Source organism: Eublepharis macularius, chromosome 17 (genome assembly GCF_028583425.1).
Source record: "Eublepharis macularius isolate TG4126 chromosome 17, MPM_Emac_v1.0, whole genome shotgun sequence".
Taxonomy (NCBI): domain Eukaryota; kingdom Metazoa; phylum Chordata; class Lepidosauria; order Squamata; family Eublepharidae; genus Eublepharis; species Eublepharis macularius.
Window position 1 is genome coordinate 22,478,441 of NC_072806.1, and position 27,733 is coordinate 22,506,173.

The 27,733-nt window shown below is 41.9% G+C and overlaps 1 protein-coding gene across 2 annotated transcripts in view; it reads right to left on the reverse strand.

Annotated features, from left to right (window-relative positions):
- Positions 1-251: 251 nt before the first annotated feature.
- The window catches only part of LRWD1 (leucine rich repeats and WD repeat domain containing 1), a 41,230-nt gene continuing 13,748 nt past the window's right edge, over positions 252-27,733 (reverse strand). For both annotated transcript variants that reach the window (XM_055001398.1, XM_055001399.1), the window contains exons 6-16: positions 16,634-16,819; positions 14,547-14,927; positions 12,458-12,584; positions 11,150-11,259; positions 9,537-9,744; positions 8,395-8,467; positions 6,664-6,807; positions 4,173-4,270; positions 2,085-2,246; positions 1,840-1,964; positions 252-672 (exon numbers count right to left, since the gene is read on the reverse strand). In XM_055001398.1, coding sequence (XP_054857373.1) covers positions 532-672; positions 1,840-1,964; positions 2,085-2,246; positions 4,173-4,270; positions 6,664-6,807; positions 8,395-8,467; positions 9,537-9,744; positions 11,150-11,259; positions 12,458-12,584; positions 14,547-14,927; positions 16,634-16,819 — 1,755 coding nt within the window. In that variant the 3' untranslated portion in view covers positions 252-531. The remainder of the gene's footprint in view (positions 673-1,839; positions 1,965-2,084; positions 2,247-4,172; positions 4,271-6,663; positions 6,808-8,394; positions 8,468-9,536; positions 9,745-11,149; positions 11,260-12,457; positions 12,585-14,546; positions 14,928-16,633; positions 16,820-27,733) is intronic.

Here is a 27,733-nt window from a genome sequence, read left to right on the forward strand (position 1 = left end):
AATGGTCTGTTCTAGGAACTGACAAAAGCCAAGAACATTTGGGCAATTAATTAGGATGGCAAAGATTGTGGGAACTGAAGCAGGAACATTTTAAAGGTTTCTAAAACTTGTTGGTATTTTAAATTAATCTATTGCTACCTATTCTACAATACCGGGATGGGGCAGGATACATGCCTCGGCCAAATAAAGTACATCTTGTTTCCTGGCCATCTGTTTTTTCTGACTTTATTTTCTTAAAAAAACAGAGATGATCTGGTATCAAGTTTTATTAAATACTGTCTTTCTATAAAACAAATACACGTAATACACCAATGAAGCAAACTCACAGTTAAGAGATGCAGGTATTGGCAATAACAAGACATAGTTCTAACCAACCCCTTTTGTTGATTTTTCTTGCATTGATAACATGAACTTAAAATTTCCCCTTCTGGTTATTCTCCGTGAACGGTCACAAATACTGCACTACTGAAACAGGACGAAAAATGAGGCGCCTCTCCTGGGAAGGGGGGGGTGGGGAGTAAGCCAGGCCAGCTAGGCTTTCTTCCATATCGCAGCAATGTTCACATCGGTTAGAGCAACCAGGTAAGTGAAGGAAGGGTCCGCAACCACGTTGTTCACCAAGACGTCTGTCAAGGGTTCTCCATTTGCCTTCAGTTCTGGCCACTTAAGAACCTGGGTGGAGTAAAAGGAGGTGGACAGGCGATAGTTGCATTGCTGCTTACACTTTTTCATGCACATGACACCGTTTTCTGCAGCCACCAAAGGCTGTATGCTGTTATATATATTGTCCATGTTCACAGGGAGAAGGAGGAAGCCAAGATAATTGAGGACTATCAGGCAGAAAGGAGGGCTGGGTGCCTCCTAAGTCTGTGCATGTTCGCACGAACAGGAGGCTGTAGTTCAGCGAACTGGATGGATGCATTTCTAGAATAATTTCCATTAAAAACGACTTACATGCTCCAGTAACTATATACACTAATGTGTTTTAAACAGAGGAAATAAAGTCCTCTCTCATCAGCTGGAAATAAACTCTAAACCAAGTATGGAGGTCATAATCATGTACTCTCTCTCTCTCTCTCTCTCCCCCCAGCCTCACTGTGAGCACACAGCCTGCAAGGGAAATCCTTAAACGTCTTGCTGAAATAAGCGATTGCATGTTCTTTTTAAAGAATACTTGGGCTGTGACCTGTGGAAAGCTTGTGCATATGGGTTTCTATACTGGCCATCTGTGAAGGCTTATATGTGAAGCAGGCACCATTCTTTTAACTTAGCCCAAAGGAAATTGAATTTGGTGCCTTCTGATGGCATCCAATAGGTTGACTGTAGTTAGAGGCATAGAACAAGGGTAGACCTGTCCTTTCTGTATCATAGAGGGAAATCTTCCTGACCCTATTGTGCCAGATGTAGAAGTTACCTTTGTATAATTGCTGTTCTAAAACACACTGCCTCTGGGGAAAATGCCACACCACACTTGTAATTCAGTAATTAACTGGGTGCTTTCAGCATATGGGTACTTTGGATCATATAAGTACCTTTTCCACAACTCTGATGTCTGAAGTAATTTTTAAAAAATCTGAGCCATCCCAAACAGCCATATGCTACTTACCTGGCATGCCAGCTGCAAGCACCAGGTGCTGCAAAGATGTAAAAATACAAACTAAACCAGAAATGCTCGTGTGACTGCTCCGAGGAAACTGCTTTGCAACAAGGCATCTTCAGTTGCCCAAAACTGTTTTGAGCTATTTTCTAAATTAAATGTGTAGGTAATTCTTGGAAGTCTGTGGCAACTGTGAGCAAGGCCCAAGACACAACCCCCCTGAAGATGAACAATCTCCCTACCTGTGAGGGTCCTATTCTCTTGGTCACACGATCTTCCTTGGCAGCATTGAGAGCCGACAAGTGGTTACTGAGGTCATACAGCCACACACTTCCTTTCTCGTCGCCACAGAAGACGTACTCCTCTGCTGCAGAAGCACAACAAAGCCAAAACATCCAAATCAAAGTGTACACTATCAGAAAGATTTCTTAATGTTTGAAGAATTCTTAAAGATGCAACTCGTAGAAGTGGAGAAGTTGCCACTTACTTGGGCACGTGCTAAGGGTGAGGTAAGGCAGATCTGTTGAGGACCATTCCAGTTCCGCCAGAATGACCGCTGGCACTGTCCTCCGAGACCCCTTTCTCTGTTCTTTGAAAGAGCGGCTCCAACTCCAAAGGTTTATGGACCCCGCCTTAGAACTTTTGGTAACTGCAGAGGAGAGAGAGGGAAACAGGCAGTGCTACTTGAACATCTTTTCTTAGAAAATGAGATGTCTGTTGGTTTTGGTAACTTTTTACTACTACAATCCCATGGCTGGAGAAAGAGCTGAATTAAGTCTCATAAACCCAATTAGAATCCTGCTTCTTCCAAATCCTTGGCTAATTCAGTCTCTCAATTATAAAACGGTACTAGGGGGGGGGCATTTGCAAGGCAGTGGTGAGGGCATATTAAATAAAGGTAGTAAAGTGGTCTGCAAATTAAAAGTGCTATCTCTAGTGGTCCACTCTTTAGCCATTCACGGCAAAATGTGGCATTTGTTACCCAAGAAATAATTATTTTTAAAGTAGAGTTTTTAATCATTGTCTTCTGAGCTGGCTTCTGGTTTCAGTATTGTCTAGGATTAAAAGGGCCAGAAAAAGACATTCCTACCCCCCCGCCCCCCAAATCTAAGCAAAAATCAAGCTGAAACTGATTTGGACATAAGAAGCTCCCCTGTATCTCAGACCATGGGTCCATCTAACTCAGAGTTGTCTTTAAAAAAAAATAAATCTTAAAATGTTTATTTTTTTCAAACCAAATTTCTAGGCTCCCACGGTTGCAAAAGTTGGGCTTGAAAGTGAGTATGCAATGCACGGTGAAATCGTAGAAATGAGGGGTAGTTGGGAGGGGCTTCAGAGCCTTCAAACTGTATGCAGGTAAATGAAGAAATTCCTTTTAAATACACCCCACCTGTTGCAGTACAAAGAATGTTAGCAGTCTATATGTATCGCTCTTTTGCTGAGCAGCTTGGACAGACAATACTATCCCATGCTGAGACAGATCACGAGTCCTTCAGAAGTGAATTGAGTCACTGAGTCTCCTTTTCTCTACCTTGTGCCAAAAACACTCCATGCAGCCTCCATTGCTACCAACCTTATTGTAGCATATGCTTTCAAGAACCACAGCTCTCTTCGTCAGATGCATCTGACAATGAGAGCTGTGGTTCTCAAAAGCTTATCTTACTACATAATTGAGTAAGAGTGTTCCAGACGACTCACTGGTTATCCCAGAGGGCAGGTGCGATAGCGCACCCCTAGAGAGGATAAGCAGAGAGTTACTCCCGTCTGTGGCCACCTCCTCCCAGGAGGCTGCCTCCTCCCCTTTCCACCTGCCCAATGGGCGCAGGAGCACCCTGGGAGGCTGCCTCTCCCCACCCGCCTTTCCACCTGCCCGATGGGCGCAGGAGCACCCTGGGTGGCTGCCTCCATCCCCCCTCCCCTGTTTTCTCACAACTGGTTATGTTGCTTGTGCTACAATAAAGTTGGTTAGTCTTAAAGGTGCTATTGGACTCTACTGTTTTGCAACTACAGAAACAACACAGCTAACTCCTCTGGATATAAGACGGGATGGTGATGAACCCATGAGGAACCTGTGCCAGGGTCTTTTAGCAGCACATGCAAAGCACCTGGATTTTCTTACCACTTGCAAATTTTCCTGCATTTGGGGGGGGGGCTGCCTCCAGGGGACCTGCTTTCAGAGCTTAGGGGTGTGACTACTGGGGACAGGGCCTTTTCTGTGGCAGCATCTGGGCTAGAGAATTCTCTTCTCATCTTGGTGCCTATGTTATTGGGTAGGGGCCAGGTGGAGTCCATCCTGTCTGCCCTTGATTTTAACTACGACTAAGGTGGATGGGATCTGTCTGTTGGATATTATTTGCAGTGACTTCAATGGGCTTGGTCATACATAGCACTGAGCACTGCTCTGGGTTGCACTGCTAATCTAACAAACTAATTCCCTGAAAGAAATTATCTCTGGTTCTTTATCACTCTGCTGCAAACTTGGATGCAGAATTTTGTTTGGCAATTAAGTTCCAATTTTCAAAAACATGATTATACAAGCAGGAATTAAAAACTTATTTGGGTGTGGATTCCCTACCCACAATGTCTTCATTCAAAAAGGCCAGGCCATCCACCCGGTGGGAAGAAGTCTCATCCCCCTTATCATCCGGGAACTGAAACTCCACTTCATGAGATCTGAAATATTGAAAGAGCACAATCATATGGGGAAAAGAGTGGGCAAAAGAAACAAACCTTTCAAGTAACCCACTCTTCCAATTTTTAATTTTTTAATGCTTTTATTCTTTTTCAAACTTGTTAAACTAATAAACTAATAAAACATAGATAATGTATGCACTCATTTCAATATGCGATATACAGGAGGACCCAGCATGTTTAAATTAAATTATTTTTTTTTCTCTTTGCAAAAAAGTTAGTCTAATCATAATAAAAGTTTTGTTAAAAACTTTGGCAATCACTCATTTATACCTCCTTCCAGTACCTAGCAAAAACCATTCTAGCTACCGTAATTAAATTCAAAATAGTATCATGAAATTGCTTCTCCACATTAGCAACATCATTCAGCAAGAATACTTCAGGTAACAAAGGTACATTAATATGTAAACTTTATCATAGCTTTAGCTATTTTTCCCAATAGTCCACAGCATGGGAACACATCCACCATAAATGAAAAAGACCTGCCTTATTACACTTTAAAAAAACAACTCTTGCCAGAACATAAGTGATAAATCTTAGCTAGTTTTTGAGGTGATGATCGATGAATCATTTGAAAGATGTTTTTTCCAACTCTTCAAAATTCTACTGATCTCAGCTTTAATGGGTTTTAAATAAAAATAAAATAGTTGAGGAGAAACTATTGTGGGAAAAGAAAAGTAGGACTGCAGCAGAACATTGTCCAAAGTACCATGCTGGAGATCTGGCAGCATTCAGCAAATCCTGGCCCCCAAATAAGCTCTAAAAGTTCAGCAGATGGTTTTAGGCCACTTGCTCAGCCCAGTTTATTCTCATAACAACCCTGTGAGGTAGCTTGGAAACAACTGGGGGCTGTTTGTTTTAATCCATGAAAAGTACTATGGAAGTAAATGAATTACTGTCAAAGGCTTTCACGGCCGGAGAACAATGGTTGTTGTGGATTTTCCGGGCTGTATAGCCATGGTCTTGGCATTGTAGTTCCTGACGTTTCGCCAGCAGCTGTGGCTGGCATCTTCAGAGGTGTAGCACCAAAAGACAGAGATCTCTCAGTGTCATAGTGTGGAGAAGATGATGGCAGGTAATTTATATCTACTCAGGAAGGTGGGTTTGGGATGAGTCATCCTGTAAGTGTTTCCCAGGGTGTGGAATGCTAATGGTGGGAGGCTTCACTGTATCTTGAGAAGGTTCTTTTGCATTTGGATTGGTGCTTGATATGCTAATCTTCTCTGCAGGGCAAAGCAAACTTTCAGTTAGGTCACAAGGTCTACAGGAAACCAACTCAGATGGATCGGTACTTATACAAAAACTCCAATCACCACCCTCGACAGAAAAGAGGCATAATAAAAACGTTAGTAGACTGTGCAAGACGGATATGTGAACCACACTTTCTCAATGAGGAAACTAATCATCTAAACCACGCACTTCAAGCAAATGGCTACTCCAGAAATGAAATCAGAAGAGCGATTAAACCAAGGATTAATCAAACAACTAAGGAAAAACAGTCTCCCACAGGAAAAGTGTTTTTGCCATATATCAAAGGAATCACTGATCAGATGGGAAAGCTTATGAAAAGGCACAACTTACAAACAGTATTCAGACCCACCAGAAAAGTAAAACAGATGCTACGATCAGCAAGACAGTAGAGACCCCCTCACCTCTGCAGGAGTATACCGTATACCCTGCAGCTGTAGACAAGTTTACATCGGGACCACACAGCGTACCATCCATACAAGAATAAAAGAACATGAAAGACACTGCAGACTTGGCCATCCGGAAAAATCTGCAGTGGCTGAACATAGCCTAACTCAAACAGGACACAGTATCCTATTCTAGGACACTAAAATTCTGGACAACACTTCCAACTACTTCGTCAGATTGCACAGGGAAGCCATTGAAATTCATAAGCATAAGAACAATTTCAACAGGAAAGAAGAGACTTTAAGGATGAATAGAGCATGGTTTCCTGTCCTGAAAAACACCAGGCTAACAAAAGACTCTACACACTACAATAGCCCTGCAGAGAAGATTAGCATATCAAGCACCAATCCATATGCAAAAGAACCTCCTCAAGATACAGCGAAGCCTCCATCCATTAGCATTCCACACCCTGGGAAATTCTTACAGGATGACTCATCCCAAACCCACCTTCCTGAGTGGATATAAATTGCCTGACATCATCTTCTCCACACTGTGACACAGAGAGATCTCTGTCTTTTGGTGCTACACCTCTGAAGATGCCAGTCACAGCTGCTGGCGAAACGTCAGGAACTACAATGCCAAGACCACGGCTATACAGCCCAGAAAATCCACAACAACCAAGTAAATGAATTGTTTACAGTGCTTCCTCCCCATTCTTGAAAAGAAAACTTACAACTTACCTGTTTTTCTGTTGCGTCTCATCCAGTCTAATATCCCAGGCAAAGCAGCCTTGCTCACAACCTGCCACTAAGTACCGGTCTGGGCAAGAGGGAACGAGAGCAATCCGTAAAGGTGTGGCCACCGTCTCCAGCACCATCAGCTGCCTGGCAAGCAAAACACATCTGAGTTCCCGCTGCCCATTAGTGGTTCATCCCTCCACCTTAGACTATAAAATCTATAAGCTTTCAATCTCCTGCAGGGATTATCAGCAGGCCTGTAGGAGAAACACTCTCTGTATCTGAGAAATTTGCTGGAAAAAGACAGGATGCAAATTCCGGACAGAGATCCCAGAACAAATTATCAAGAACAGCTGTGAACCGCTGGGAAAGAAGTTTGACAATACAGGTGAGTGGACAGCCAAGATGGGAAAAGCAAATTCCTTTAAAGGTTTTAGACAGGTTGCAGATCTCTTTTGGTGAGGGGAGTGATTTAAGTTATACTGAAAGATTAGGAAGACGTTTTCTAGCTTCTACGGTCCTAAAATGATTGAATATGTCCATGAGGCTGTCGCAGGACTGCATGATAGTGAGTTCAGCGTGATTTGGGATATCTATCTTCTATTTAAACCCTTTCCCATGTTTTAAAACATCCTGTTCGTAGTCTTAACATAAGTAGAGGGTCTATAATGAACATATTTCACATATATTTGTTAAATCCATGTTTTAATAGTCGAAAGACCTTAAAGGCTCTGTAGTGGAAAGATTGTTTTGGACAGGTCTGGCCTGAACCCAAGGAGAGGCCTGAACCAAATTTAAAATTTAATGTTCTGTTTAACGGACGAAGAAGTCCATCTGGCGTGAAAAACCAAGTTGCTTAATGGTTCTTAGAAAGTGACCCATGACCCTTCAAGAATTGAGATTCTGGCATTTTAATGGAAGCCAGAAAAGGGCAATGTGACCCAATATTGAAAAATGATGTGAAATTGATTTGGGGGGGGGGATTCAGATGCAATTTCCCTAAATGTCCATGCCAAGAGCAGTGGCTGAATCTGAAGATGACAGGGGAACATCTCATGATGGTGATTTCTATGGTGAAATCCTGGGTCGAATGACCTTAAAACACCTGGAAGTCCTCAACAACGAGCTGGTAAAAATTCAGAACTGGTTGTATAACTTACTTTGCTGGAATGTTTGCTTTCAACAGTGTGCTGACATCCTTGGACATCAGGCTCAAGCAATTGGATGGGAGGGGGACCCATGAAAAAGGTATAAAAGAACTAGGGGTGCCAAGAGAGAATCAGAGAGAGGCTCCAGAAATCTCTTCCTCATTTTCTCTCTTTCAGATAAACCCACCTTCCTGGAGGAACCAAGCTTATTGTGAGGACTCCAACATGACTGACTCTTAGCAGACAAAAACCAGTCATCTTGTTTGCCTTGTCTTTTCTCTTGGGCTGGTAAGATCACAGGGCCAGACAGGTTGAATTTTAATTACATTCCTTGGGGTGTCCTTTGCATTGGGAAGAATGGTGTATTTTGAAGGTTTCTTTGATGTGTTAAAAAGAGACCAGTAATGTACAACAAATAAAACCTAATATTAGCAGATTATACTTTGGTGTCCTGTTCCTTTTTCCTAGAGGCATTATTTCCCACACAAGATTCAAAGATCCCTTCTTGGGGTGCAGTTTTACACAAAAGGTAAAACTTGCACAGGTTAACATCCATAGGCCTGAAGAGCAGCTTCTATATCTTTACCTTTCTTTGAAATTATAGTCACAGTCTGGCACTCCGATGTCCCACACGCATATCTTCTTGTCATAGGAGGCAGCTGGGGAAGGGGAAGGGGGGTGAGAACAAAAGAGAACACACAGACTGGTGAGGAAGTAGTAAAACGTAAAGGCACTCCTGCCCTTCCCTGTCCTTACTTGCTCACACCTAGTCCCTGTCCACCTATCACATTTCTAGCCCAAACCTCTCTTCAAGGAGCTCAGGTGGGTGTGCATTGGTCCCCCCCCACCTCCATGTTATCCTCACAACTCCCGTGTGAGATAGCTTTGTGTGTGTGACTGGCCATAAGCCACCCAGTGAGCTTTATGGTGAAGTGGAGATTCAAAACCAGATGAAGCTGAAATGAGCACGAGAGGGTTAAGCGTGGTTCGTGTTTATAACCAAACACTTCACCTTAGATGGTATTTTTAAATGTCAGCATCCTTCAACGAGCTGCACTGCACAGTCATACTAAGCTGAGGAATGTGTGGCAGGTATTTATTAGGGAGCCTAGGGAAAGGTAACCTCAGCCTCAGCCACCCAATCTGGGGAAAAAATGGGGAATATTACCACCTCAAATCCCAAGTTTAAAGTTCCATTAAAATCAGTTGTACATGGAGATCTATTGCTGAGAAAATCCCAGTCATGTCAAGTTCTCAGTCAACTGAGCCCACAGAAAGGTCATCTGATCCTACATACCGACACAGGATCGTATTCTGAAGATCGTACCACAGACACGGCCAACAGTATACTCCTCTGCCCCAGCCATACCACCTTTGTGACATCACAGTATTTGGCACTGAGTGCACCCATCTAGTACACCTTTCTTCTTGTAGGGATGTGCTTGGGGATGTAGAATTACTTCTAAAAGCAGTGGCCAAAGGGCAGGGATTGGGGTTTATGTGGACAGGGAATTTTGTAGATTAAAGGCTGCTCCTGGCTCCTAGCAGCATCTCCGGGGCCCATTCTCCCTGTGCCTGGGACTTCCTTTGATCTGCAAAGCTCCCTCGTACAGACTCTAAAACTGCAGCAAGAAACTGCCTTGCTCACAGAAGAGGCAAAGGTAGTTGTCCCCTACTTGTATGAGGCAAGCCAAGGGCTGCCTGAATACCCCGGAGCAGGAGACTTACTGAAGAGATGTGTCTCATTGACTGGACTGAAGCAGGCAGTAGCGATGGGCTTTTTGTGGGCCTTGATTTCCCCATAGCAGTAATCAGCAGTCACGTGAATCAGTTTCACGATTCCTCGCCTCCCAGCAGCAGCCAAGACATTGTGCCTTTTTTTGCGCCCATCACTGGTCACCATTGTCAGGGTTGTCCATGCAACAGTGAAAAAATCCTGTTGAAAAAAGTGGAGGGGAAAGAGGCACCAGGTCAGACTGTTAACATATGCAACCAACAGAGGTTTGGGCTCTATCGAAATGCATGCTTTGGATTAAAACAGCCAAACAGACCGGCCATCTTATCTGGAGTACAAACTGGTTCAAAGCTGCTTTTAAGAAGAGAAAGGCAGAGTACGACTTCCATAAGCGAATATAATACCTAGCTTCAAATACCAAACTATAGATATAGCTTCTTCTCCCTCTCCAGAACGCAATCAAATACCTTTAATGGCATACAAAGATCTAAGACAGCAAACAAGCCACTATAAAATTACATAAAATATCAGAAGACAATATATTTATACAAAGCTTGTATGAATCTTAAGCACACCCACTAGAAGCTTGTCCCTCCCCCATAATACCAGTGATGTCCAAGAGAAGAGACAAAAGGAAGTCTTTCTTCTTAAAATGCATAATGAACTTGTGCAACACCGCCACAGAATGCAAGTGAAAGAGCCCGTGTGGTGTAATGGTTAGAGTGCTAGACTAGGATCTGATTCAAATCCCTGCCCTGCCATGAAAGCTTACAGGGTGACTTTGGACAAATCACACACTCTCTGCCTAATCTACCTCACAGGGCTGTTGTGAGGATAAAACAGAATAATGTCAGCCACTTTGAGTCCCCACTGGGGAGAAAGGCAGGCTATAAATGAAGTCAGTAAGTAAATAAATAAATAAAATCATGGTGGCTGGTAATGTAAATGTCTTTAAAAGAAGACTAGACAACTTAATGGCAGGGCTTAATTTGATGGCCGAAATGGAATCTCTATGAGCACCAGTTGCTAGGTTGCCCCCATGTGCTGCCTATGAGATACAGGGGCCCCTGAAATGGGAACATGGAGCAGACGGAAAATGAAAGCAGACAAACAGATCTGAACTATGGGTTTGAGGTGATGTTTGAAACTACTGAATGGGGCTGGCTGCTGCAAGCTCAAAGACTGCAGAACAGGCAAGATCAAACTTTAAACACCAAAAAGTGACAGATTTTAGAGTGCTGTGCTACACGAGCTCGTGGTTTAAAAAGCAAGAGAGCTTTGAAACAAGTGGAAGCTAAAATCTTTCCTCACACTGGATCCCCCACCACTCCACAGCCACTCCACTACCTGAAAATGTACAGGCAGTTTCTACAAACAGTTTTTAAAACCCAAATTCTGGACACGAATAGCTAGGAGGAAAAGGGGCTCATTCTGCACATTTCATTCTAACAGCGCAATCTGAAATGATCTGCAGTGCAGAATTTTACACGGGGCTCCGGCTTGCATCCCCTTTGCCCATCGTAAGACATCACTTCCACTCCTTGGCCAGCAAAGCCAACTGATGCTCATACTTGGCCACATACACAATATGGTGGTTCTTTCCTACCTCTCCAGTCACTTTGTACTTTTTCAAGACAATGCCAGTCTCACAGTCAACCAGACAAACCGAGTCCCCGCCACAGGTAGCCGCTGTCCTGGATGAGCTCACCACTGGATCTGCAAGATTGGAGACGTGATGATTCTGACCTGCATGTTTTTATTTAGTCCCAGTCAGACAGATACGGACTGTGCTTTGTCTACCAGGTCACAAAGCCTCTCATATTTACAGCTGTCTTTGCACACTGACTAGAAATTTGTCGCAGCAAACACAATGTTTTTCTTACACACAGAAAATGTATTGTGCCCCTGGAACTAAGATTTTAAATGTTTTTCCTCAACTACTTACACACTGAATACCGAGCACTATTGGAACAGCTCCACAAGACATCCATATTGGTTGATGTCAGAATCCTTTGCACTATGCTTTCTTCCAATTGTCTGCCCAACAAATTAAACCTTAGAGTTTGCTGTAAAGCTCAATTCATGTGGCATTTTTATCAGGGAAAAGTCACCTGCCTGGGTGATGTGGCAAATATATTGTCTGAACACCTCCAGGAGGTGAGGGGTGGATTTCCTCCATCCTTAAATCAAGCCCCACTTTTCAGTGGCTCACTTTGACATCTCAACTATATCGTGCTGTGAAACTGACATAGTTACTTCATGATGCGTCAACTGAACTTCAAGGAACTACAAGATCTATTTTAAGATCGACTAGATCTAACCAATAAGTGAGATAATCAGTGGCTCCTGCCAGTTTTATTTATATCAGTTATAGTCTGCCTTTCTCACTGAGAGTCAAGGCGGATCACAGTGTGAAATTAGCAGAGTCAATATCAGAGACATTTCAATAAACAAGCCATAAATAAATGCAAGTTCACAAAGACGTAACATTGGCAAAAATCCAATACAAAGTTGAAGAAATGCTGAAAAAGAGCATAAGCAATTCTGAGACTGACATTAGGTAACATAGAAGTACCCAGTAGGGTCATTCTTAAAGCAACAGGTAATACATGGGAGCACATACTTAAGCAATATTACAGCCTCCATCCCAAACAGTTTTTATCTATAAAGATCCCATGATCCCCAATGCAGCCTTTGGGGTGATCAAAGGGGGCCCCTTCCTCCCTTTTTCACCAGTGGAAAAAAACTGGCTGGATCCAATCCAGAGTATGTTAAAGAACCAAACAGCAGGACTCCCAATCATGTGTCTGTGCGCCACCATCCCTCGAGATGTAAACATGCAGGGCTAGCAATATAAAACACCTTCCTTACCTGTTCTGGCATTCACACTTCTGGATCTCCATCCAACACTCACCTTTTCTTGTCCCACAGTCCAGTGGAGGCTCAAAAACACAGGCCCACAGCTGGGTTTTGAAGTCATCCCTATTGTTTCCTTTACTGTGACACTGTAGAAAATGGATGGGCTCCAGGCTGATTGTCTCCTGCAAAGAAACCCAGGCCACTTTAAACACAAACCCCAGGGCCAATGGCAAAAACATACACGGTCCATTAGACAAGAGTGCGATCTCACAAGAACCTAAAAGAGCCACTGCCTAGATCAGACCAAAGGTCCATCTACTCCAGCATCCTGTTTCCCCACAGTGGATGAGCAGATGCCCACAGGAGGCTTCCAAGCAAGACAAAGAGGGCGATGCTTCCGCTGGTTGCTGCTTCCTGACAATCAATATTCTGAGGTGCACAGCCTATGAACACGGCTGTTTCGTTAAGCGATCAGGGCTAACAGCAAGTGGTGAGGCCTTCTTCCATGAATTTCTCTAATGGCCCTTTGAAAGCTCTTTTAACCCAGCATCCATTGTCTGGCAGTGACTTCCATCACCATGCCTTGTGTGGCAAAGTACTTTCTTTGTCTGTGCCCTGGGTTCTAGGACAGTACAAGAGGGAGAAAAATGTCTCTTCCTGCTTTCTCCACAACATACCTACTCTTATACGCCCTTACCAAATCCCCCAATGCCTTCTTTTCCCCCTAATCTAAAAAGACTCAAACCCTTTTTTACCTTGCTTTGTTGGGAAAGTGTCTCCTACCTCTGGATCCCTCAGCTACTCTTTTCTGCATCTACTCTAATGCCCATGACACCTATTTGCCTCCAAACAGAAAAGCAGTGCTTTGTTCAGGCAAGGGTCAAATCCCTGGCAAAGCTCTTTGAGAGGTCCTTGGACAAATTACTCTCTCATGGTCTAACCTAATTACAGAGCTGATGTGAGGCAAAAGGGAGGTGGGCACAGCATTACTCCCCCTAAGCCCGTGGGACAAGATAGAAAAAGGACTCTGCGTACCTTACTTCATTTATACCCCACTTTTTCCCCCAAAGGGGGCTCAGATGCTTACACATTCTCCCCTTCTCCATTTTATTTTCACAACCACCCTGTAGGTTAGGTTGAATGTGTGTGACTGGCCCAAAGTCACCCAACAAGCTTCCATGGCAGGCTTTCAAATCTGGGTCTCCCAGAACCTAGCTGGACACTCTGAAATGCCAGAGAGTTGGCATGCCAGTTTCAGTACAATTCCCCGATCATTCCTCCTCTGTTGGCACAAAGGAACTGGTGGGAGGAAGGGAGACAGAGCGGGTATGGATTTAATCACCCTCCTGTCCCTGCAAGCGGATGACTGGGGATGTCAAAGCTGGTCTTGCCCACGCTCACCCCTCTATATGCTATAAATCATAGATTAGATGGCTTGAAGTAAATAAGATGGTATTTTCACAGCATTAATCTAGAGTATCAGTTTTCTCGAAGTAATTTCGAGGAGGATATACATGAATCTAAGAAACAGCCTCTGCACATAGAAAACTAGCACTTCATAGTCTAGACTTCCTTGTCCTGATGTTAATTCTCTATGGGCAGGGAAATTTTTAAAAAATAGAGACGACTCATGCAAACACAGTGGGAAGCCCAGATACAAGTTCATCACCAGACCTCAGAATAAATGCAACAGGCGGCACACTGAGATACATAATCTGATCACTTTGGGCTGATATTTTAGTACATGTCCTAGATGTCCCATTTTAAGTGTTTGATAATTTATAAAATTTGACTTGATTTACAACAGCAGAAGCAAATTATTTATCTTAGTATCTGTTGACCATGATGAAAGGGGTTTTATAGTGCTTTCTTAAGAACCCTTTCGTGGGAGTAAGCCCCATTGAATAGATCTGAGTAGGATAGGATTCTGCCTAGGATTGCTCTTAACAGCTCGCCCCCCAAATCAGGATTTTGATATACTTCAAAAAAACTAAACCTTCCCAGTTGTCATTTTTTCCACACATTTGTCAGTACTGCCCTTATTGTTTTCTTGAAACTGCTGCTTTTTGCAACGCAATAAAGACAATTGCATTAAAAGCGGGCACTCTAGAAACTTGGTAGCCAGAAGAAGGCTCTCTTTGTACCTCGCCTTCCAAGTCCTTGACGGGGGTGCTACAAACATCTTTTCCATCCTCCTCCTCCTCCTCTTCTTCCTCCTCCTCCTCCTCTTCTTCTTCCTCCTCCTTGTGCTCCTCTTTCTGCTGACTGGCCCTTTTGTGGCTATGTGTTTTTGGAAGCCGCCCTCCGTTCCGATGAGCCCCTTCAGAATCATGGGTGGGGTGAGATTCCTTGGACTGCGGGCGAGACGCTCTCTGTTCCTCGGAACCACGCTCATCCTGCAAGCGGCTGGCCTTCTTGGGGCTGGGAGACGGTTCCTCCTTAGAGCTGCTTTGGGAACGGGATCTTTTGCTTGTGGCTCCTCCTTTGGAACGAGCCCCTTTCCTCTTGCTGGAGGTTACTGCGCCCTAGGAAGGAAAACAGGGAACATCCAGCTGCTGCCTGTACAAGGAGGTATGCACTTTATAACATCAGCTCATTCATTCTTGCAACAAAATGAAAAGATTCACTGTCATTAGAATAATATCCATTTTACAACTTGCTCAACTAGAGACATCCCTCTAGCAAGCCCTACAGTATAAGCTTTCCGATATAAGCGTTTCTGTAACCAAAGCAGTGTCCAATCAGGGACTTTTTCCTGTAGGAGTTAAGGGCCTTCTATATTTGGTACCTCTCAAAGCTATGTCCCATAAACGGGAAGTGGAGCACTGAAGAAGCGTGCTGATAGAAAAGCATTGCATCCCACCCCAAGGGCCACAGGTCTCCCCCACTCTGGGGTCAGCACCCAGCAACAGACTGTAGAGTATTGCCAAGTGCTCCCTGAAACCACGAATGCTTCTGAGCAGCAGCAGCTTCCCTTGTATTTTTCTCTTGTATCGACTGTTAGCAGACAGAACTGAAGGCTGCAAAGCTTTTCCTGCTGTCCACTTGCTAGAACTTCAGGTAGCTGCAGATAGGAAGAACTGGCTAGCTGCTCACTTAGCACAGCAGTCTTTAAAAATTGGGCTTTAAAAAACAGTTCTTGTTACTTTGCTTGTCATTTCTCTTCCTGCTTTTAACTAGGTTGACCCTGAAGGATCCAGGGCAAAGGCTAAAGAGAAGAACTGTCCAGTGGATCATTCTTGCATAGAAAATCCCTACCCAACACATTGTTTCCTAACAGTGGATTTGCTGCTGTAATTAACAAATTTACAAAACCTGTTGATTCTTAATTTGTTTTTGTTCTAATGAAGTCAATATTTGAAAAAACCACTTTAAATAACAATATTTGACTTGACAGTGGTTGGTCGAATGGTCAAACTTCCCTCCACACACACACGCGCACGCACGCGCACAAACAGATCTTTTTCCTGTCACCTGCAATGAGGCCAAAAACAGGCACGGCCCTGCCTAAACTGGGATTTGCTTTCTGAATAAAGAAAGGAGATGACAGAGAAGCACTTGAAAATGAAGAATGGAAAAGCATGCATTTGTACATTTGCATCCAATCAAATTTTTTAGTCTCCAACCCTCTAGTCTGATTTGGGTTGAAGAAGCTATTAACTGGTTTCTCCAGTTTCCAAAGAGGCTATTAACTGGTTTCTCAGCAGAGTGACAAGTACAGGCTTATTTTTTTTTATTTACTTTAATGTATACCCCACTTTTCCTCCCAAATGGAGACCCAAATCAGCTTATATTGTTTTCTTCTCCTTCATTTTATCCTCACAATAACCCTGTAAGGTAGGTTAGGTTGAGACTCTGTGACTGGCCCAAGGTCACCCAGCAAGTTTCAATGGTAGAGGGGGGACTTGAAACTGGATGTCTCAGATCTTAGTCTGACACACTATTACACCATACTGCCTTATAAAACTGGCCCCTACTTGGCTCCACCACAGGTCAATTCTGTCCTGGACTGTCTGTTTTGAAGGGGAAAAGCTCTTCAGCAGAAGTCTTCTCCAGCTATGCTAGAAACTGAACCTGGCGCCTCCATATGCAAAGCTACTCCCCCCCTCCCATGTGGCACAGAGAGAGGCCATGAGCTTCACCAAGATAAGCCTGAATGAAGTAAAGCTCACTGAGGGGAGGAAAGGCATATATCGCTTTGGACGCAATGGTGCATTTGCAAAGTTCTGACCTTAGAAGCTGTCTCTGCTGCGTTTTCTGCAATTTTGTCTTCCTTTTCTTCTTCTTCCTCCTTCTCTTCTTCTTCCTCTTCCTCCTCCTCCTCCTCCTCCTCCTCCATCTTTTCTTCTGATTCAGGAGCAGCGTTATCTTCTTGTTTTATCAGTGAAGTCAAGAATTCCTCTGCAATCATTTTCACCTAATAGATCAGATACTGGTTACATTTTAATGAAAAGTATGGGATAAGGTAGGAAATCAGTGGGTTTAGACTGGAGTAACTCTGCTTAGGATTTCACTGTTAGTTATCAATAGTAATTTGATAGAATGGTCAGCGCGTCGGGGGCTGTGAGGTAAAAAGGGACCCTATATTTCAGATGAAACAGGCATTTTGCTTAACCAGAAATAGAATTTATTTATAAGTACATAAGCATGACGGTTGCAGAGTCTTGATAAGCTTATTGGTTTCAGGATACATTCGTAAGCTTGGTGGATTCAATTTAGGTACAGATGCTTAAATTTTCCACACAGTTGCCACTTAGGCTAGAAATAATAAACAGACTCAGTCACAAAGACTTTTCCCCCTCAGTTCTTCACTAACATAATAAACACTCCCCTCCCCACAGACACAGATTCACTCAGGCTTTCCCAGAAGCACTTTTGCACATGCTAAATAATGTACTTTCAGTGTGTATGAAAGTGCATCTGAACCTGACAGTAGTCTGACTGAAAATCTTTCCGTCAGCACTCAGACTAAAACCTGCAGTCCCCTCTGCTCCCCAGGGTACAGCTTCCATGCAATCACAGCACACCTCACTCACCCATCCAGTCCCCCCTCCTTCTGAGTTCAAATATTAACCCCCCCCCCTATTAAACAGCGGAAACAAAACACAAACTATTTATATGGCAAAACATTACACAAGCCAACTATAAGCATCAAGTCTAGAACAAAATCCTAAAACTACATTTTTGTTATCCCTTGTTATTTCTGCTCAAACAGTCCACAAGAACATCAAATACATCAGAAAGGTGGTTTTGGTGAATTATATCCCCAAAATCTACAACTGTCATTTTGTGGGCACCTACACCCCCTTCTTGCCCCAAGAATTAGACAGCAACCATACACAACTTTAAGAAAACAGTTCTTCACATGTGTACTGCCTGAAATTCTTTTTTCTACATACATTTCTAGTTTTCTTGTGCTACTGTTTAGTGGAAAGACTTCTTTTAAATATTTCTTTTATTGAAATATACCCTAGTCTTTGTAAAGAAGCAAGACATCAAAACATACGATAATTAATTTAAATCCTACAAAGATTGAACACTTTATTTATTTATTTATTTCAAATTTTTATTCCACCCTCCCCATGAGCAGGCTCAGGGTAGATAACAACATATTAAAATACAATAAAAATGCATCTACATTAAAACATCATTAAAACAGCAGTGTATTTCTATTAATACACACTGAAAAGCAGTAAGAATTAGGTTTGCTAACATTTCTTAAAGATTCCCCATAGCATACAATGCAATGGTAAGATTCTCACCTAGGTCTTCCTGAGTTTTCATTCAGTTAGAACTCTGACATACTATCTGAGTTTGCACTTTTATAAGTTATCTTATGCAGAAATCTAAGATATTTTTCATGTGACAGCATAGATAGACTACGATTGGTTTAATGCTCAATTAATTATTCATATTTTCAACTGCATAACATTCTAATTAGCCAAAAAGTCATGCTATATTCAGCTGCAAGATAAAAACTATAGATCAGTAAAAAATGACAAGTTAAGCGAGTAGATCACCATTGGTCCATTTGACGATTTGAGGACATTAATCTAGATACCGTCTGCTACTTTTAATTAGCTGTCAAAGATGAAAGTATACCTGGGTTGTTATACAGCAAGTTAGAAAAAACTACAGCAGAGTTCATAAAGTTAACTAGCATAGTTGCCACTTTCTGGAAAGTCAGGGAAATGGAAATTGGTCAGGGAAAGTCAGGGAAATTGGTCTGAAGTCAGGGAAAGTCAGGGAAATTGTAATTAAAATATATTCAAGCAGGGGATTTTTGACCTGCTGCTACAAGAGCATGATCTGTTCTTGTGGCAACTGGAATAGAGAAGGAGCAGAATACAAGTAAAACTTAATGATGCCCTTTCCCAGCTCCACCCCCAGCAACCAGCCTAATGTGTTTGTTGAGCTCTGTCCCTGCATGATTTCCAAGGTCTGCTGGTAGCATTTGCAAAATAAGGCTAGTTTAAACGTTTAGCAATATACAAACTTTAAACATCCAACTGTTTTCATCCCTACCTGCTAGTACTGCATTTAACTTACATATAAAGATAAGCATTTTGGGGCTCATGCTTGTGTATGGAATAGACGTTTTGTCTCCTGCTAAACCCAGCACAGAGTTGCAAATGAGTTTTGCCGCTGTTGGATTTCACAGACAACTAGCGCTTTCTACTCTGCACCATGCAAAGTAAATTTTGCAAAAGTGATTGCTTGTTCCTGCTGGAGTTTACAGAGTACCAGCTCTCTCACCCTCTTTCCTGACTTCTCCCATACACAAAGGTTGCAAATGAGGGTTGTCTGCTTCTCTAGGTTGCAGAAACTCCACCTCCTTTCTTGCTGATCTGCTCATTACACTTTCTGGAACCAGAAAGTGAAAGTGAAACTTTCCCAGTTTTGGAAAGTTCCTACTTGCCAGAAACAAATCTGCTAACGTCTTGGGGTCGGGCAGGTGGTTCTGTGTACGGCTGTATCTGAAACCACATTTTGAAGATGGCTTCTAAGAGGACAGTTTTTAATATGCAGTGACTGGATTTCAAACTTCATCCTGACCTCGTTCCATGGCTGTCACCAGATGCTGGAGACAAATGCAAAGGTTATTGTAAAGTGTGCTACAAAAACTTTTAACTAAATAATATGGGAATTAGAGCTGTGGAGTCTCATGCACAAGGGCCATTATATCAGAAGAACCTGAAAATTAAATCAAGTCAACAGTCCATCGCAATATGTTTAGGTTCAAAGCCAAGTACAAGTTCAGATAGTAAAACCAGAGAGGGTAAAGAGACAGCCCCTGCGAAAACTGGAAAACATGATCAGAGTGATGAAAATGGCAAAGAATTAACCCACCACACAAACTAGTATGGCTGCCTATGTAATCAAGGGCTGTGTCAGGACAGCAGAGTGCCTGTGGGCTTTGCAACTGGTGAAGAAGATGTCATTTAACTCTTGTAACAACATCAGTGAGTTATTCAAGCGAATGTTCTCAGATAGCCAGATAGCTCAACAGTTTCATCTTGGAAAAACAAAAGCAATGTATGTTGTTGCTTTTGGCTTGGCACCATATTTCTCAGATCTTTTACTGAAACAGCTGAAACAATGCCAAACATTTGTTACCTGTTTTGATGAAGCTTTGAATAAGGTGGTTCAAAAAGGACAGATGGATTTAGTGGTTCATTTTTGGGATGATTACTGTCATAGTTTCCACAAGGTATCTAACCAGTGTTTTTCTTCAAACTGCTACTGCTGAAGACCTTCTTCAGAAGTTTCAAGGCATGTCTTCATTACAAAATTATTACAAGTATCTGCCTGATTACTGATGAGTTCATCTTAAGAGTCACTCTGCGAGGCACCTGTTAATGTGTCTAACTCCAAAAAGCCTAAAGCACCCCAAGTCAGGCTTGGTTTGGAGCAACCATTTGACCCAAGGTAGATTTTGTTCAAGAGCCCAACTCGGTGCAATTTTTCTGCTGAGAAGGGCCGACTGAAAGAATGGTGTAGATCAATTGTTGACATTCTTCCAGAGCATGTTTAACCAAAATGTGATAATGTTAAACAGTTCTGAAGTCTTTTCATATTAAGAGAAAATGTTTGCTCAAAGAGGGGCCCTTTCAAAAAGAACTTTTTTTTAAACAAAAGAGTCCAGACCACAAAGTATAGCACAATAATAAAACAGCACAAATGACCAGACCTTTTAACTTCATCATTGTCGGGGAGAGGCAGGGCATTTCCACCCAAAATGCAGAGTTTTCTTTGTATTTGGGAAATCATTCCAGTCCATACATCCTATGCCCTTTCTCTCTTTTAGTTTGGCTGACCAATACATCCTCATACAGAACATATCGTACCCCATTTTACTAACAGATAAATTCCCTCTAGATAAATTCTAGATTGCTGAGTTTGGCTACTTCTATTAGTAGTGATTTTCTATGTAGCTCTCGCTGACAATACAAATACAGAGGCAGTCACAGTGGCAACAGAGTACCCATACTGCTATTTTCCCCACACTTTTTGCTTCAGGCCCCTGTGGCCAGCATTTCCTCCTTCACCATCAGAGGGGTTTTTTTTTAATTGGCACTTCTAGACTGCTGTAGCACAGCAAAGACATTTTGCATTCTTTCCAAAAAGGTTAAATTTAAACAAGATATGAGAAAGACTGCATCAAAATAGGGAAAACCACAGACAGCGAGCAATTAGGAGACCTGTGGATATTCGCAAAAAACCAAAAAACCCTGCTATAGTTTAGATGCCAAATGCTTCCACGTGGAAGCATTTCAGCCTCTACTACAACCCAAATGACAATCACTCTTGTACTGCCTTAAATGCTAATAAATTTATTTTGCAAGCCAGACGCTATTGCACCTAATGCATGCAGCTACAAGCAGTATATGGGAGTTACTACAGAGAGGCTGGAAGCCCTATGTTCTATATAACATTGCAGAGCACAAATGAAAACAAGAATTTGTGCCCCCCAAAATTAAACAATCCACTCCAATTGGGTGTGTAGACACTTTCAGCCTAATTGGAAAAGCTGGATGAGCCTAAATAGAGTACATAAGCCTAAGAGGACAAGGAATTCCTTTTTGTAGTGACTGAGCTAACCACCACAATTCCCGAATGAATCAACATTAGTAACAAACTGGCATATGAATTCCAATTCAGTAGTTTCCTGCTGGAAACCCTCTTGAAAATTTTCTGCTGGACTCCCTGCAACTTTCAAGACTTTTATTAAACGTCCACTGGTTTGAGTGTTTCCATCTTTATTTTACTTTATTTACGTTATTTATAGCCTGCCTTTCTCCCTGAGACTCAAAGCACACAGTCTAAGTCAATACAATCAATGGCTGGGTCATTCAATAAACAATGCAACAGGGTATGGATTAAAGAAATTTGAATACAACAGAAATAGAGGTGAAATAATGCTGAAACAAAGCATAAGCGATATATTAAATGTCACAGAAGCTACCCAGTAGGTACACAGTACAACAGTCCATCTCTTTACCAAAGTTTCTCCCTGAACCACTTCCTTACAGCACAGCCCTTGCGTGAGTGTAATTGTGTGTTTGTGCCATCAAGTTGCAGTCAACTTAGAGCAACCCCATAGGGTTTCCAAGGCAATAGCCGTTCAGATGTGGTTTACCATTGTCTTCCTCTGTGCAGCAATCCTGGCCTTCCTTGGTTGTCTCCCATCTAAATACGGACCAGGATCTAAATACGGACTTTCCAAGGTCAGGCTACCCTGGACCATCCAGGTCAGGGCTTCTACCTGCATAAAAAGGTTTCTTCGAATAATTCAGTTTTTCATTGTTCTGGAAAAGGCCAATAAAGCAGAAGCCCTCCTAGCCTCATCAGGCAGGCCATTCCGTAAGGTGGGGGCCACAACACAGAATGCACGTTAGTGATTTTTGCAGTGATTGATTTTTGCTCATTTGCAGGGTGGCATGTCCATTTATTCTCTGGACAGAGGGGCTGGCACTGGAGTTTGTTGCAAAGGATGATTCCTGGGTTTGTATCTCTACTGGGTACAACACTGTTGCTAGTAAATAGTTGCTCAAGGTTGGGGAAGTGCTGTTTGCAACAAATGAGCAGCCCCTTCCCTAGTCAGGGAGCAGGATGGATTACAGGAGTAGCTGTAACCTGGTAATGTGTTGGAAGAGCCTTTAGCTGGTTGCTGCAGCTGAAAATCAGTGTCCCCCTCCCTGCAATTTGCCTTTTTGCCACCCAGTGTTTTGCATATGTATGACTGTTCTTTTCCAGCAAAGGCACTTCAAATGGAGACTCCAACTAGAATTCATTGACAGATTTCACAGCACTGGCCAGGTGCTCAACAGCCCTGAACATGTTTCCAGGCTGCATAGGTATTAAATTGATTAACATAACTAAAGAGTCTTTACCACCAACTGCTGTTGGGTTGTGAGCTAAGCACTGGGCTTATCTGTATGCATTTCAGTTTCCCCTAAACAATTCCCAAACCACTGCTTACAATTATTTTTTTCCCTGCTCACTGAAATTCATTTCACTACACCTGAAAAACTGGGCTCAGGCCCACAATATATTTACTTAAAAGTTTATATTACATTTGTTAAGTTTAAGGTGCCACAAGATACTTCGTTTTTGCAACAGAAGTAGTCCTGGAAATCATGCCTGTTTAAATGTGATTGGGGGGGGGGGCAGGGACTTTCCTGTCTGACTGCCTATGTTGCCTGGTCTGAACATGTTAACTGGTCTGTACACATTGATCTCTCCTGAACTGCTCTGTACAAACACAGCTACTTAGCCTGTGCAAATACATACCCTGCGCAGCTGCACATTTTAAACAATATGGTCGATGCCTGCAAAGTCAGGCTAGTTATTTTGCCTCCTCTGGAAAAGCTTTAATGGCCCCAAATGTCTGCTACAAAAGGCACATATTTACTTCATTTATACCCCACCATTTCCCCCAATAGAGGACCCGAACTGGCTCACATCGCACTCCTCTCTCCCATTTTATCCTCACAACTAGCCAACAAGTCAGTGAGGTAAGTTAGGCTGTGAGTGTGTGACTGGCCCAAGGTCACCCACTAAGCTTCCACGGCAGACTGGGGATTTGAACCTGAGGTCTCTCAGCTCTTAGTACGATACTAACCACTATACCACACTGTCTCTACTTTCTTATACCTTGACATAATCCTTTTTCCATTTTCTTCACATATATTTTCAAGACTATCAAATATATCTTTAACTTAAGGGCACAAAGGGAAAAATGTTAAAACCACACAAACAAATTACTCTGAAAAAAAAAATGGTAAGGTAAATGGTCTCCAAGAAGTGACTTTTAGGCTTCAGTCTTCCAGGGCAATTTATATGCAAATGAAAATGGCAAAGCACTTTGAAGGAAGTTATCCAGTAATTCCAGAAGAGAGGCAACTATCAACTGAGGGTAGAAATATTCAATACAGCGAACCAATGGAGTATCAGAGTTCAGGGCAAAACAGAGATGCTTTCTCAGAAGTATTTTGAATCTCCTGGGGCTAGATATTCAGGCAGTCACACATCATACCTGTGAAACTACGAAGGAACTTGCAACACAAGTGCAAATCCAAACTAGTTCTAGACCGGATGTTTCTACCAAGTCAAAAATATGGGATCCTGGAGGGGTACTATCACAAGAGCAAACCCACGTGGTACCCATTTGAGCACCCTAAAGCAGTTGGGATATTACAGGCTCCTGAATAAAACAACATCCAATATTTTGAGCAGCTAAAAAAATCACAGAATACAGAGGCAGCTCTGCCAAACAAGACCAAGTAAAGATCATCTCATGTTATATTTGCTTGCTTCTGTAGAATTACATTTTATTATTATTGGTTATTTATTTTGTCTCATTTTAAAAGTTTTGTAAATCGCTTGGTGGGATATAAATATTTTAATTATGTACACAGAAACATTTCCAAGAGAAACACAATTTAACACAGCCAGAAAACAAAAGCCACTTAATACCTTTAAACAGGAACAACCAAAATGACATAAAAGATATGCAGCCTTTGGGTTCTTCAGAACTTTTCATCAGCTTGGATGTTAAAAAAAGGGAGGGGTGTGGGGGAGGAGAAAGCAGATGGCTCATGTTATGATTGTGACACTTTGTCAGAACTTCCTCTCTAAGAGGCTGAGCAGGTCAGCTGATTCTGAATGGTGCTGGGGTCAGATTGTATCCCTGGCATTCTGAGAATAGCAAGCAAAAAATGGGGGTCTTTCCATTAAAATACAAAAATCAGCAGTTGTTCAAATATCCTTCTGACACCGGGCAATGTACACAAATCCCTTAAAAGATTGAGAGCAGAAGAAATATGGGGTAGAGAGAGAAAGAGAAGACTCACCGTGGCTTTTTATCTCAACCCTCTTCTTTTTTGGGATCCAAGCTACTGAAACCGGTACAAAGGCTAAAGCTTTCGGCCATGCTGTGGACTCAGATTCTAATCCAGGTTCCTTGTACAGTATGCACAGACTGCATTTCTGGATCAATTTCTCTATTCTTGGAAGTAAAAAGTTTTCCACTCCCTGACTTACAGACTCCAAGCTCTTCAGGAGAAACCTTTATATGTTCTGTCTGCCTCTGTTTCCCTTCCTGGGAAGCAAGCAAGGAGGAAGGACCACATTGCCTGCTTTTGTATGTTAATTTTGAGAGCCCAGAGACAAACAGAGGCCTAAGCAAATCCCATTGGTTGCAAGTTAATCATTCTGAGGGCAGGTGTGCCAACTATTTCAGTAAGTTTCAGGGGCTATCTGGCCATAGTTGCCTCACGTGGATCCAAACCTATAGTGATCACCAAAAATTCTTTTTTCAACCACCTTATTTTTTTTTTTGCCAAGGTAAATTAAGTTTGTGGGGAGCACAACTAGTGCAAATATTTGGTGCCAGAGAATAAACAAAAGAGATAGGAAGATATACAGCCTCGGACTAAGCTCTGTTGATACAAGTACATAAAGCTTCAAGTAACACAGAACTGTTCATTACTCAGCATGCCTGTCCAAGAGAGACAGCAAACCTCTGTTTCTGTACAGAACCTGGCATGGCTGCATGTACCAGGGCAGGTAATCGGTTAAAGGAATCATTGTTATTAATCATTTTGAGATTAGGCACTTAGTTGTATAACACTGCTCACTCGGAAAATTCTCATTTATTCATTTACACCTAGCCTATCTTCCAATGGGGATCCAAAGTGGCTTACATCATTCTCGTCTCATATAATATCCTCACAACAGCTCTGCAAGGTAGATCAGGCTCAGAGCAAGGATTTGAACCCAAGTCTCCCAAATTTTAGTCTGACACTCTAACCACTACACCGTACCACTAACAAAATCATACATTTGGTTTTTGGTGATGTGCACATATTCTCAGAAGGCAACATCTTAGAAGTATTTCCTCAGCTTTTACTGAGGAGAGAATGCCTCTTTTAAGGTGGTACCTGTCATCAATAAATTGAAAAATCTGCTACCTGATTAACTTGGGGGCAACTTCAGAGCTGATCAAAAACATTTGTAGTATATTAAAATAATTAATCCATTGCAGTCCTAATCTAAAAGTTAAACTGTAGCAGTAAGAGGTAGTTCTTTTTTTGTTTTATTTTTAACTTGTTCACAGTAACATCCACCAATACAAATAATACAGTAACACATACATAAAAATGATTATATCAAGACTATCATATAAATATAGTATTCTAATTTCTTTTTGGAGAGAGAAGGAAGGTAAATATCTGTAATTTTATCAAGGTGCTTTGCCAAGGGAAAATAAATTACACAAAGGTTATAATAAGGTATCAGAGAGCATGTTACATAACTTATAAATTTAGATATTTTATTTTACTTAAAATTCTCTATTTTGTTTTGTCTAAAAACTTAGGAGTTACATAGATGCACCTGTAAATAAATACAAGGATAATGAGACAAAAGATACAATAAAATTTGTCCGTTCTTTAAATTATAAATTTAAGTCCCGTGCTGAATTTAATAAAAATGACTGCCATTTTCTAACAAAATAGCTTGTGTGTGTTTTGTTCCCTTTGGTCTTTTCACCTAATCTTATTCACTATTATGTAACCCCATGCTCTTTCAAACTTTTTTCCAATTGATAGGAATTGTTTATTGTTCCATGGTGGTGTAATTTGCATTTTTGTAGCTGTCAAAAGAGATCCAGCTCCCACTCACTGAACAGGACTTGATCTTTTTTTCTGGAAATTCAGAAGGATTATTTTTGGGTCATTTGATTTTGATACTTTTTAAACAATGATTCATTCTAAGTGTTGGAAATCTCTGCTTCAGTACCCCTAAACATTAGTGGAGGACCATCAAATACAAAAGAAATTCCCCTCTATTTAGTGATTCCTGTAGCACAAAATTGAATTGGTTAGTGAATACTCTGGAGTGAGGTGCCATTGGACAATGACTTTGAACATTCTTGCTTTAGCATTAATGCATCTTGATTTTAAGGGCTACAACTGCCCATATCTTCCCTTAGTTGTTCCCCTTATCCCTGTTCTCAAGTCTTCATGCAATCTGATGCAAACTTCATGCAAACTTTATATCCCAATCAGCTTAAGAAAGGAAATCTTGCACCAATGTCATGATGCAAAAACTGCTGGACATTTTGGATATCTCTTTTTTTTTTAATAAATGTTTTTATTTTTCATAACTACAAAACACTACACAGCACTACACAAGACTATCACAAGGAAAGGGGAGAGGGAAGGGACAAAGGGGGGTGGAAAAGGAGAAAGAAGAAAAAGGGGGGGGGAATGAACTACAAACACTAAACACTACACTTCAATGTTTCCCTTCATACTGTCATAATACAAAAATAGCTCCATAGGATAATGATGGAGTGGTTAATCATACAGAGAATAGGCATTTCAAATTCTGATTAAACTTTCCTCCCCCTTCTAGGTCCCGGACGCAGTTCTCTCTGTGCAACCGCTGTTGCGGTGCTCTCCTCCTCCTCCCCCCCCCTCCGGCTCCTCCTTTTCTTCGTTCTCGGTGCAGCAGAGTTCTGGGTTTTTATTCTCAAAATCCTTTAGTTGATCTTCTGATAATATCTTATAGGCCTGATCTTTATATCTGAACCATATTCCTTCCGGGAATAACCATTTGTACTTTATTCCATGGTCCCTCAGAAGAGCTGCAAACTTTTTATATTTAAAACGCCGTTTCCGGACTAGAAATGGAACGTCCTTCAAAATCTTGACTTTCAAACCCATAAAGTCCAAATCCGCATTGTATGAGTTATATAGGATGGTGTCCCGAATCTTTTTAGATGAAAAGTCAATAATGATCTCACGAGGCAACTGTCGCTTTG